The sequence below is a fragment of the Colletotrichum phormii genome (genome assembly GCF_030913505.1).
Source record: "Colletotrichum phormii strain CBS 102054 chromosome Unknown BDP81scaffold_5, whole genome shotgun sequence".
Lineage (NCBI taxonomy): Eukaryota > Fungi > Ascomycota > Sordariomycetes > Glomerellales > Glomerellaceae > Colletotrichum > Colletotrichum phormii.
Window position 1 is genome coordinate 1,391,489 of NW_026851447.1, and position 12,410 is coordinate 1,403,898.

The 12,410-nt window shown below is 51.6% G+C and overlaps 4 protein-coding genes across 4 annotated transcripts; 1 reads left to right on the forward strand and 3 right to left on the reverse strand.

Annotated features, from left to right (window-relative positions):
• Window positions 1–1,199: 1,199 nt before the first annotated feature.
• BDP81DRAFT_421587 (integral membrane protein DUF6) lies at window positions 1,200–3,158 on the reverse strand. Its single transcript, XM_060589926.1, has one exon. It carries the CDS (start codon window positions 2,813–2,815, stop codon window positions 1,391–1,393), a length of 1,425 nt encoding a protein of 474 aa, XP_060448264.1. The 5' UTR covers window positions 2,816–3,158; the 3' UTR covers window positions 1,200–1,390.
• A 1,355-nt stretch (window positions 3,159–4,513) lies between these two features.
• On the reverse strand, window positions 4,514–5,121 carry BDP81DRAFT_447307 (transcription initiation factor IID; the record flags this gene model as incomplete). The annotated part of the gene is made up of 2 exons (XM_060592167.1): window positions 4,514–4,986; window positions 5,061–5,121. The coding sequence occupies 2 exons, from the start codon at window positions 5,119–5,121 to the stop codon at window positions 4,514–4,516; spliced, it is 534 nt and encodes a 177-aa protein (XP_060448265.1).
• Window positions 5,122–5,560: 439 nt separating this feature from the next.
• On the forward strand, window positions 5,561–6,483 carry BDP81DRAFT_421590 (uncharacterized protein). The gene is made up of 4 exons (XM_060589927.1): window positions 5,561–5,638; window positions 5,697–5,806; window positions 5,866–5,947; window positions 6,004–6,483. The coding sequence occupies exons 1-4, from the start codon at window positions 5,636–5,638 to the stop codon at window positions 6,022–6,024; spliced, it is 216 nt and encodes a 71-aa protein (XP_060448266.1). The 5' UTR covers window positions 5,561–5,635; the 3' UTR covers window positions 6,025–6,483.
• Window positions 6,484–9,555: 3,072 nt separating this feature from the next.
• Window positions 9,556–11,565, reverse strand: BDP81DRAFT_391737 (T-complex protein 11; the record flags this gene model as incomplete). Its single annotated transcript, XM_060587582.1, has 1 exon — window positions 9,556–11,565. One exon carries the CDS (start codon window positions 11,563–11,565, stop codon window positions 9,556–9,558), a length of 2,010 nt encoding a protein of 669 aa, XP_060448267.1.
• Window positions 11,566–12,410: the final 845 nt, after the last annotated feature.

The window sequence follows — 12,410 nt, forward strand, 5'->3', positions numbered from 1 at the left end:
ATTTTGGGGCGACGCGCCTCAGTCTATCCCTGCAAAACTTCCAGGTGCACAGTGCAGGCGCCGACTTACACATTAGGAATCGGGTGCCCCACACGTGACCTCTGGATAGCTTCCCGTTTGCGCCTCATTCAACATCATCCCAACCGCCTCAGCTTATTCACTCGCTCTTCATTTTTTCTAAGGGTGTCATATTTTCATATCACTTAAACTGGTCTGGTAGATATAAAACTGGATTTCTGACGGACAGATCATCGAATGAAGGGTTGGCCGACTGAACAAATGCTGCACACAACACCAAGGCAGGACTGACACGGAATACACGGTTCGAAGCGACTTCTTCTTATTTCGCCAAAGACTTCGACCCTCAACAGCGCCCGGCACTCTCCTAATTATTCTGTAGAAGTTAAAGGGTCGGCGTTACACAGCATGTCTCTCCCAAATCGTACAATTTCTCATCGGACCATGATGTGCGATCGAAACCGTCAAACCCCATGTGCATAAGTCAACTTGACTCAAATGCTAATTTCAATCACGGTTCTGTTCCCGCGTTCGGGAATGTTGAGACTTCTGTCTCACTGAGACCCTCTCCACCACTACAAACAGCGTCCCGCCGTGCTGGAATCCTGAAGTCACCCCTTGGATGCACGCCGTCACACGCCTGGCTTGGCGACACGTTTCTATACCTTTTCTCGAAAGTCCCCTGAAGAATCCCCTGTGACGTCGTATTTGAGACACCAAGGTCCTGGTCGAGTGAGAGGCCCATCGACGATGCTCGGAGATTGTCGCCGAAGTTCGGCTTCCCATGAAAGATGAACTGAGTATTCTGTGAAAGAGGCTATTTTACAGACAAATCATGTTCTGAGTTCTGTCTCTGGCAAGCTATATTCCCAGAGCAGAGGGTTTACATCCACGAGTGAGGTCATGCGGCAAGCTACGAATGTCCTTCAATATGCCCCTTCGTATCTTAATGGGCCTTAGATCTCAGCGCTGTGGTTTTTTGCAAAATGAGGTACGACGATTGAGTGTGGGTGTTTTGTTCAACTTGAGCTGTAAATTTATATCCGTGTTCGCTCAGAAGCCAGAGGTTTGCTTCCTCGTAGCTTGAAGTCTCCTATTCCGTCTTTCCATTCTCTTTCGGTGTAACTCCGTACATATGCACATAAGGGATATCAGTCAAGACGGCATGTTGAGGACTGAACTTTTGGCGAGTTTGAATGTCTATTGCCTGACTTGATAACGAATATTGATACAATATGCCCAAGATCCCCATTCTAGGCGTCTATCAAGTATCGTACGACACTAGCCAATAAATCTATTCCCGGGCTCCTTTTCATCATCTTGTGACGTATATCCAATCGTCATACATCGTAAGCCGTCATATATCATCACCTCACTCTCTGTAGCTCAAAGTCCTCGTCCTTCCACCATCCATATCAGCCAACATCGGCACAGCCTCCGTATCCCGCACATTGTCAACCTCCACATCCGCCTCCCTCTTCGGCACCGGCGCTCTCTTCGTCAGCACCACCCACAGCGCACTTCCGATAATCAGCCCGCAGCCCGCGAGACTCATCCACCCCATGACGTTGCCAAAGATGAAGCGGTCGAACCCGGCCGCGAAGAGCATGTGCGTGTACACCATGGCGTTGGCCCGATTCGACCGATCCGTGCCGAGCCCCGCCGTGAGGAGGAACTGCATCACGAACCCGAACACGCCCAGCAGCACGAGGAAGAGCCACTGCCGTCCCGTCTGCGGGAGGCCCCATCGCAGGGCGGGTTGTCCGATCTCGAGCATGGGCGCGGTGGTGAGCACGACGGCGCAGACGATGGTGCACCACGTCGCAAAGTAGTTTACTGAGATGAGCGGGTGTGCCCTCTTCCCGATCCATCGGATGGTCGTGAATGCCCCCGCAGCCCCGAATACACCCACTATCGCAACTCCGATGGCCATCAGCCGCTCCGCTGTCGTAGCCTGGTGGTTCAGTCCCGGCAGCGTCGAGGTCATTGTCCCGTTATTCAGACCTGGGGTTTCCGGCGCGGTGGTGGCGGCCGTGGACGTCGAGTCCCCGGAGAAAAGCGAGGTCGGGTGGGCGATGAGGACGACGCCGAAGAAGGCGATGACGGTGCCGATTTGCTCGTTTCTGGTGAACGGTTCGCGGATGGCGAGGTAGCACACGTAACCGGCGACGCTGGGAGCCAAGAAAGTAATGACGGTGGCCTCGGCAAGGGGGAGGTACATCATCGAGTACCACATGCCAAAGATGCCGAAGAAGCCCGATACACCTCTGGCGATGAGCAGCCATCTGATTTCCTTCTTTCCAAAGGGGAAGTCGGGCGTCTTCATGTAGTACATGTAAAGACAGCAACAGACCATCGTGACGCTTTGCCGGGCGAAGAGGACCTGTAGTGGGTGCATCCCTTCGTCTTCGAGTTCGAGGAGCCTTGCTGTGAGGTTCATCAGAGCACCGAATAGTTGTGATAATGCCACCAAAACGACGCCCTTGTTGGTCTGCCAGAACGCCGCCATTTTGGTCGTCTTTCGAGAGCTCTGTAATATCGGCGGAGGACACTCTGCCCCTGGCAACGGCGACGCTCTCCCATTTTGGAACGGGCTTGTAGAAAATCTGCGGAACGAGTCTGGGTCTGGTAGGGCTGAGAGTCCCTTTCCGTGGTCGTGTGACCAAGACATCTTGCTGTCTATCGATAACCTCTGGCTGGTATCATCCGTGTGTTCTGGTTCATTATCAAATCTCGTCTTGGCCTCGGTGTTCCGAGGAACGGACAGGCTATCATGATTCTGCTTCTGTTCGGACATGGCGGCTAGGTGAGGTCATGTCTATAGGTTCAAAGCCAGGTAGGGTATAAGCAGGAGAGCCGGCGTAGGTAAGTAGGAAACAAGATATGTATTTCCGGTACGAGAAGTGATCTCCGACAGCTCAACCGATATTCAAACCAGCGACTAATGTGTAAGAATTTACTCTTCACTTGAACGGAGATAGACAGAGATTTTCGACCATGCAATGAAGCGGGGTGTAGTCACAAGAAAGGAAAAAAAGGTGCAGAAAGGAAGGGACTCCCCATCGTTCATCGGACGTGGGGAGGCTGGAGTAATGTAGTGGGTATGGGGGCCCTGCTTGTCAGTCATTCAGTCAGTCACTCGGGATAGTTCCTCGCCAGGGCGGAGACGGGGGCGGAGGTGGGAGCGGAGGAGTATCGATGGGCAAAATGTGTTTGGTTGATTGCGTGCGGCGGCGTGGGCACATGTTACCTGGCGTGCCTGCATAGCCCACCACCACGTCTCCCACCCATGCATCCCGTCTTCTCTTTTTGCTGGGTGTAAGTGGCAGATGCGTGAGAAAATGACCCCTCCATGCCACTCAAAGGGCCAAAGTGTGTCAGTATCGGCGAATGCAGCAGTGCGGATTTGCTGGAGGAAAAGAGCTGCGGGTGGAGTGGGAATCACCAGCATCGAATGGTCACGAACCAACCCACTTGGGAAACGCCCAGAGGATTCGAGAGAAACCAACCAACCAACCCCCCGCTACCGCTAGCCCGGCGTCGACCCGCTGGCAAGGGCGCCCTTTTGTTTCGCTGATGCGCCGCCGACACCGAGAAAAAAGAAACAGTGTGATCATCATTGGGTGTTACCTGTACACCGATTAGGTAGTTTCCTCCCCCCCCGATATCGCAACCACACCATCTTCCCAGGTTTTGCCAGAGAAGGAAGGCGCTGGGAAGTGCGCCGGATGTCGTTTGCCGGGGGTAAAACCAGCCCACTTTCTCGGCGCGGATCCACTCGCACCAACCCCGACAGCGGGCGGCCCGGCACCGATTCGGAGCAAATGGGATTGGATGACTCGGGCAGATGCCAGAAACCCGTGTTTCTTGTTGCTTGCAGACTTTAAAGTTTAAGCCTTTTGTTAGCACGTCGAAAATGTAAGCGGCTGAACCTTGATAGCATTCCTCTCGACTCCAGTAGTAGTTATTGTCTCCGGTAAGCTGTAGGTAAACGAGCTATGGCGTCGATTGTCCATGGAAGAATCACAAATCTTTGTCCACAAATGTTCGACGTTCCTAACCTTGTGGTTTTCTCTCAACTCATTCACAGCGCAGCAGACCGAGTCTTAGCTAACGATGCTACATATATCGACACAAAAGCCCTTGATGCTTGGTCCACGGACGAGATGTCGATGAAATGCATGGGTACCTGGCTCATTTCCTCGAGATCTCGGCTGGTCTCCGAAACTCAGTTGCTATCCCCAGGAAAATTTAAGCCGCCTTTTGCAGTAAGTCATCCAAAAACCGACATCCTCCAACTCGTGGGTGTCCATTTGACTATCGTGAGTATTATGCTTTTTGTGACCTGTTTTCCTCCTAAGCCAGACCCCCTTGTAATGATGATATCGAATCAATACCCCAAGACGACCATCCAATAAACGCCTAATGCTATGCCTCATTCCCAAAAGAAGAACCCAAATGGCCGTACTTTCCACCCATATTACCCGGAGTTGGCTCACTTCCCATCTCCGTCCAATCTGAACCTTTTCGACGGTCGTCCCGCAACCTCACTCTCGGCATCAGCGTCATCGTCCGCCTCGCCCAGCTCCTCCTCTTGCTTCACCGCCGCGTCCGCCGTACCCGAAGCTTCGCCCGTACCGTTGGCGGCCTTATCCTTCTTGCCGTGCTCCTGGTCCGCAGCGTCCTTCATGAGCACCGCCTCATCGTCCTTTGTGAAAATCTTCTTGGCCGACTCGATCTCGCCCTTCTTCTCAAAGACCTCCTGAACCTTTCCGAGAAAGGCGTCGTTCTTGCGGAACGCGAACTCGAAATCCTCGTATTTGACCTTTTGCCGTCCTGCGTAGTTTGCCGCGCGCGTCGCCTCGAAAGCCATGCCTTGGATGAACTCGGTTACGATCTCGTCAAGAACGCGAATCGTTTCGGGGAGCGGGTTCCTCACGTCGCCGTGGGCGTAAAGTAGTTGAGCCACTACAGAGTGCGCGTTTGATTAGTATATGGCCCGGTGTCTTGTGTCGCTGGGTCCTGCAGAGGAAGGAACATACGCTCGTTGTGGCTGAAGTTCATTTTGCCAACATTTTTGGCGGCGCGGGCGCGAGGCTCCATGATGGGCAGATATGGCTGATTATCCGACGTAAGTGAGCAAGACGTTGCTGATTTTCGATGAGTTCGCTCTGGAGGAGGTCGCAAAGGCTCTTTCGCGATGCGCGCAAGTTCGGAGTCGGGTTTGCTAGGGTATGGTTGTCGTGGAGGAGGTTGCGGATGAAATTAGGTAGGTGCTTGAGAGTGAGTGACAGACGGCACACCTCAGAATGGAAGGCAGGGACCTTATCTTATCGTAACCTTGCAAGCTGAGCCTCAGGTTCTGGACCTGATCGAGAGCACCCCTGCTGACTGTGGGGGTGGCGTTATGTCATCCAAACGTGGCTGGTGTGAAGCTCAAGCTCAGGCCACATGTGCCACAAATTCTCCGGGCCACCTTGTCCACTGAGGAGAGGCTGAAGACAACTGCACCCCTAGGCCACTTGGATCGCGACCTTCAAGCTAGCTTGTCCATTTTCCCAAATCCCCCCCGTTCAAGTCGCCAACTACCCCTCGCAGAGGGATTCAACTTGCAACCATGGTAAGTCAAGCTCCGCGATCACGTCTAGTATAACAAGCCATACTAAAACTTGACATAGACCGCCCTATTCAACTTCCAGTCGCTCCTCCTCGTCATTCTCCTCCTCATTTGCACATGCGCATACGCGCACCAGCTCATGCCCGCCATCATGGACCGGAACAAGGACGGGTAGGGTCACTGATGACACGCACTCGTGGAGAGACCTGTTGGCTAAAATCGTTCGGCAGCGTCATGGGTATATTTTGGAAGTTCGCGAGAGTAGGCGAACGGTTAAGTCCATACATCAGCTTATGCTGTGTCGTCATGGCGGCAAGTCTCCCTTCCCTTGTCTTTCCTCTCTGCACTTTCTAACTGGGCTACGATAGGTCTCCATGCTCATCAACTAAACACTCAACACCCCTTTGTATGATTGCGCGAGCGCGGAACCCCTCTCGACGGGGGTACGAAAAGACTTGTTATATGGTTTGGAGTTGGTCTGGGAAATGAATCATTGCTTTGTTACATGGGTGCCAGCGCCAGGCGCAAGAGAGATAATACGGCTGTGGTCAATGAGACCTGCATAACGATATCAGTAGTATATGGGTATTGTCCGTACTTGTCGTCGGATGACGGTGGAAGTAATGCAACAAATTCTGCCACCATCGATGGTAAACGATATTGGCGTTGCTCTGGATGTCATTGATATTTGTAGACCGTGGTATGGATGGTTTTCAAGCTTCCAGAATCAGCGCTCCGTTTACATGGAAACATTGAAACAACGATTATGTGCCTTCTTGTCTGTGTACGATGCCTTAATTGCTCTCAGAGTGATGTGCCGCGGTCCTAGTCAGCAAAGTGATCTGAGGCTCATGAGCTTTGCATCTGATATGTAATTTTCTGCGGGTGCAACGCATTCTGAACAGACTTACGGAGAAGCAGTCATCGATAAGCTCATTCTCGAGTACACGTCGAATTAGATTAGTATCAATGATGTGAAGGAACAAAACATACATATTTGCAACCCTTCCGTATGAATTGTAGCCTTGATACTTGCACATTGTCGTACCAGGTCCATGAAAATTAGACTCGTCTACCATCGCATGTTTGCTGAGGCGGAGAATTCCTCCCCGAGACTGGGCCAACCACATCAGTGGTTTTCAAAGTGAGGTCTGTCTTGGGTCTTCGGTCTTGTTCCATGATATCTTGTCTTGAAATAGCATATGTCGCCCTCCACCCCTCTATTAATACTTGGATCGAAGATCGGTGGAAGCATCCAGATACTCTGGAGCATACTTGGGCCGACGGGAGTCTCATTAGACAACATTTTCCCAGGTAACCAGAGCACCTTGGCTATGACCAAGGATTCACTCCAGAGACATACATTAACCTGTTGGCATTGTAATTGGGGAGGTAATAACATTGGCTTCAGTAGCGAACGCCCAAGATTGATCCCCCTGTAGAATCGAAACATAGCGAGAACGATCGAGCTGCCAAAGTACTGGCAACTTAATCGTGAAGAAACACTGGTGAGCGTCTTGAATTCAGTGTCCTTATTTCTTGCTTTGTACTCAGCCTCTTCTAGCCAACCAGCACCCATTTGACAAGAAGTCGAAAGACTCGTGAGGAGGATGTCCTTTCGTGTAAGTATAGTATGGCCTACAGGGACCTCGGGACAGGAGAACTATCCTCAGAGCGGATATTGCAGGGTATGCTAATGATCCTGACGTGGTTGAATCAGCCTATCCCCTATTCTAGCTCGCTGGTAGAGAATCTATATAAGACCCATCAGTTCGCGGCGGTCTTCTCATGGTGGCCTCCAGTTAATACATGGCCAGCACCGCAATAGCTATCAATGAAAATTTAAGAGAACACATCATCAGAAGTCCGAGTATCAATTCTTGGACATAGTGATGAACATGGGGCCTTACGATGTCGAAATCCGCCACTTTGTTTTCGAGTATTTTCTACGATGCGGTAATTGTAATGGTAATGTTTGATCTATCTCGAAGATACAAGGGAGATGCGAACAGGGATAGCAGAAAAAGCAACCTCTAATTCAACGATAATTTCTCACGACGTACCGTTCGTACCAGGAAGAGAGTTGCACATTGGAAGGATGGGAGACTAGAATAGGCCGTACCCTCACACCGGCCTCAAGAAGAATAAACTCCCAACAACAAACTCTTCAAGACATCCGATAACAGACTGGGTAATGACTCGGATGGATAGAATCCTCAGTCGAAAGGGAAAGTGGCCGAAAAGCCTGAAGGATCGATATCCTCTACTTCTGAGGCTGCGCTATCTTTGCCGGAGTACAAAGGTTTGAGCGATCATCACCGGATTTGTTGAATTGCATGTTGAACAAGCTTTAGCCGTCATCTTCTCGTCTATTCACACGTCTGTCTGTCTGTCTGTCTGTCTGTCTGTCTGTCTACCTGAACTTTTCTCTTTTTTCAAAGAAAAAGGGGAAAAAGCAAAAACAACAGGAGCCAGCCGAGGGTCGAATGCTGTAGTCCAGAAATAATCCGGAACATCACGGACTAGTCAAGACTTCACGACCCTCACCCCTCGGTCATCGGCTCGGTATTTGTTGTTAGGAAGAACATGCACTAGACTTCCTAGGAGGCATACGATATAATGGTTGCTGGTGCCTTCCCGACTCTGCCTTTTGCTTCTTGCCTTCCTTCCATCGTGGCTTCCCATTATCTTCTTTCCCTTTGGAGTGACTTGGAACTGCTAAAAGATAATCGCCGAAGCCTTTGGATTCAGCTTCCTGATCGTGTATACCTACTTCAATCGAGGGTGTGCCTATCTAACACCCAATACTATATTCGAATTCCGCGGTTTGATACATCCCTCACTCTCTTCAACACTACCTCTTGCAGGCTTGAGCTTATGACCAAGTGAAAATCAAGTGAGGAGACAAATAAGGCGAAAAGGCGAGCAGAACACGAGAGACTAACAAGAGATTTCTTTTTCTAGACTTACAAAAAAAACTAAAAAAACTGAAATGTGACCTCTGCAGAACCTTTGATATCGATAAATAATCAGCTGTCAAGACTCAACCAAAGGTAGATAACAAAGACCCATAGATTATTACCACGTCTGCCCAGCACCGGTCATCACTGCACATTTTCCTCTCCCTCAGCAAATCCAATTTCGTAGTAACCACCAGCTCCGACCCATGGAATGTAGTCCAGACTTGGTCAAGAGCCACAAACAGCACAGAAACCTGCCCCCGAAAATGTCCTAGATGGAAAATGTACATACAGACATTTGCACTATCAACTGAGATGAGAGACACACACCCCATGTCCCGAATCGATGCGTGAGGAGAAAACTCACCGATTGGATATCACCCGGCATCCGCATGTGATTGTGATTGTGGCTGCCTCAAGACCGTTCCAGCATAATTTTTTTATTTTCTTTTCGTACGACAACAATGGCACATGCTTGCTTTGCGGAGGATGCAACTTCACAGCGGACACAGCCGACAGACAAACATTTGCACTTGAGGTGCCAATCACTCACCACAATCAATGACGGAACACGGGTAAGAGAGAAAGAGCAGATAGTTAATGGCAAATGTGACTCTTGTTTTTCTGTCTCAGCAATGCAAAAAAGTGCGCTATGTATCTGGATGTAACCACCTCCCCCATGCAACGCCTAAACCAAGTGATCATCGCGGCCAAGGTGCTCGCGAGCTTGATGCTTTGATACCCCAAACACCGTCTAAAGGTTCCGTAACCCCCCGTAGCCAAATAGAGTCTTGCGAGAATAGTTGCCAAATGCAGAATTAAAATACTGTAAAAAGGGGTATTGTTGTTCGACCAGACATAATAGAGAAGCCCTTTGCTTGGGCATGTCGGGTTGCTTGTCTTTGCGACCAGCATCCCTTTTGATTAGATGGAGTTGATTGGAAGGGTAGGCTGCGTGCCTTAGAACTGGTTCATTTCCATCAAGCTGTCGACCTGCTCATCTTCGGTGTATGCGAGGCCGGCGAATACTCTCCAGTGGAGAATACCAAGGTGTGCCAAGCGGGTCGCCATGTCCTCGATTCCGCCATCGTCCCGGGTCTCCCGGTTGCTGTCAGAGACCGAGCTCTCGCGTTCAGGACTGCCAATCGATCGTCCCGAGCCTTGGACACGGCCGCCAGTGGCTACGGTGAAGAGACCGACTCCAGTGAGCCCGCGGAACTCGCGAACTCGCTTCTGGAGCTCCATGAGAAGTCTGTGGTGAAAATGTGCCTCGACCTCCTGAAACAAGGGACTGTTGATGTCACAAACGTGAGAAGCAAGCTTGGACTCGAATACCGGAAGCATGTCGGCGGGAGCGTTGGTGAACCGGAAGATTTGAAGGGCCAGCGAGGGAGCAATGGCTTCCCAGCGAGACTCGTGCCTGCGCGGCGGGGGCGAGGTGTGGAGCAGCGCGACCAAAGAGTTGTAGACATCCCTAGCCTTGGCAAGAGATTCTGTGGGATCGGACGTAGGTTGAGGCGGAAGGATGAGAGAAGACCGCGGCGATGACGTGGCAGAATCGCCGGAGCTGAAGGCGAGACTTGATGGCCGCGAGGGCGGAGTGTTGAAGTTGAAATCGGGGGTCATGGAGAGAGGGCGACTGCGGGGCTCGTCGTCGAACTGTGAGAAGGAGCTGGCGAAGAGGGGAGCGTTCAACCGCCCGACTCTCTCAAGGTCGTCGTACATGCGCATGCAGACCTCCAAGTTGATGGCGTCCAACATATCCGCACGGAGCTTGTTGAAACGCTCTTCGTCAAAGATGAAGGTGTTTGGCAACGCCTTTTCTGACACTGAGGGCAAGACCAGGCGAGAGATGGCCTCGAAAAAGACGGACATCTCACCGAAAGAGTGGGCTGCAATGGGAGACACAGAAGCAGCATATCTCTGCTCGGCATCCCTATACCAGGCATTTGCTTGAGTGACGTCCAGCTTGCTTCCCTGAATCTTCTTCTCGAAGAACTTGCGCTCGAACGGAATAGTTCCCTCGATGAGGATCGGCCGAAGGCAGCGAATCTGATGGTTGGCAACGTCGAGCTTCATAGCCTCCAAAACACTGAGCAGGCTCTTCATGCCCTTGACAAGCTCATCCACGTTGTTGGTCCTGTTTCCGTTGCTCAGTTGGGTGTACATCTGATCCACCCACTCGTCACGCATCGGAGCGCAGTGTGATTTGAGTACTCGAGACAGCCAGAGAGCCAGCTTCTCAAGGTCTGCGATTCCCCGGTAGAACTGCTGCATCAGCAGATCGACATTGAGCCCCTCGTCCAAGTACACTCTGTCTCTTTGGGGCACCAAAGTCTGAATGATTTCCTTGACAGCCTTCAACAAAGATGGCAAGCACCAATCGTCGTCCTGGCCGTGCGTAGTAAAGAAGAACTCTGGCTCCCTCACAAATTGGGCGAGCTGCTCCTGAAGGGTGGTCCAGAAAAGGTCGGCCTTGTGCTGTTTCCTCTTGCCCTTGTCGCCGTCCAGATTAGGGCGGAAGTGCAACTCCGGATCAAAGTTGATATCATGACGTAACTTTGGGTTGTGCATAATTTTGCATACGTCCAACTCGCTCAAAGTCACCTTTGTCACGGGGGGCTCAATCGGCCGAGAGATCCGGGGAGCGGAAGCCTTAACCTCCGGCACACTTCCGAAGTAGCTGTCTGTCGGCGCATTCGGCGTTAAAACAGTAGAGCTGTTAGATGATGCCCTGGCCAATAGGGGTGCTGTTGTGGGCGTTGATGTGTTTGAAGGGGGGTTGAAGCCTCTAGGAGAGACTTGTGACGATTGCTTGAACTGGGGTTTCGCCTCCTCTTGTTGCGTCTGCTTGCCAGCCTGGGGCTCAGTCTCCTGAATGGGCTCGTTCTCGCCGTTGGCTCGATTCGATGTCGACAGATGGCGACGGTTGCTTTCTATGCCACCACCGGCTCCCTGATCACCCGCCATCTTTGAGATTCTCGTCCGGTCGGTTCGATGGGCGTTAAGAAGTTATGCTCGACTGGCCTTCGAGTTGTCGGAATTCGCGGTTTCAACAGAGATTGGTCAGAAACCAAATTCAGATCCAAGGTTACACGCTGGAGATCGGTGTTGGAGCAAGTTGCAGAGCCTAAGAAACCCAAGAGTATTGGGAAGTTATGGTATGGCTGGTGTTCCCCGAGGGAGCAAGTTAGCAAGAGTATATCTAGTCGGATGGCCGCAAACAAGCGTCGGTAGTTTTGTGAGACGAAGAGGTCTCGTGAGCGACACACACGCGGGCGAATGCAGGTGCTGGTTCCCGGAGTTCTGTGTAATGAACTAGGGAGTGTCGAAGGGAGGGGGGGGGAGGGAGGACGCCCGCGAGTTTGCAGCCATCTATGGCCGGGTAAGCCAAGTAGGCTTGTTATAACTTACGGGATGTGATAAAAGAGTGCAGTAAGAGCAGCGGTAGCTGGGCGGGGGGCGGGATGCAGCAGTAGTTGCAGTCGTCGAGTACGAGAATCAGCGGTGGATGTATCGGCCGAGGGATGTTTGCTCAAGTCGAGAAGCGCAGCGCAGCAGGAAGGAGCGGCTGGACCACAGAAGGAGTCCGTTGTGGGAGCGTGCTTGCTGCAGAGGCACGGCTGAGAAGCAAACAAGCGGCCAAGTCACTTCTGAAATGTTGTTGGTTGGAAGTGACGGGAACTCTGAGCCCGAGGATGCGGTCGAGTGGGTGTACAGTGTTTATCGGTTGTTGGTTGGGTCTTGTTGGCGAGGTAAGAATGCCGCAGTAGTTGGAGGTTGTAAGAGTGAGGATTCGTGAGGAGGGAAAGGGT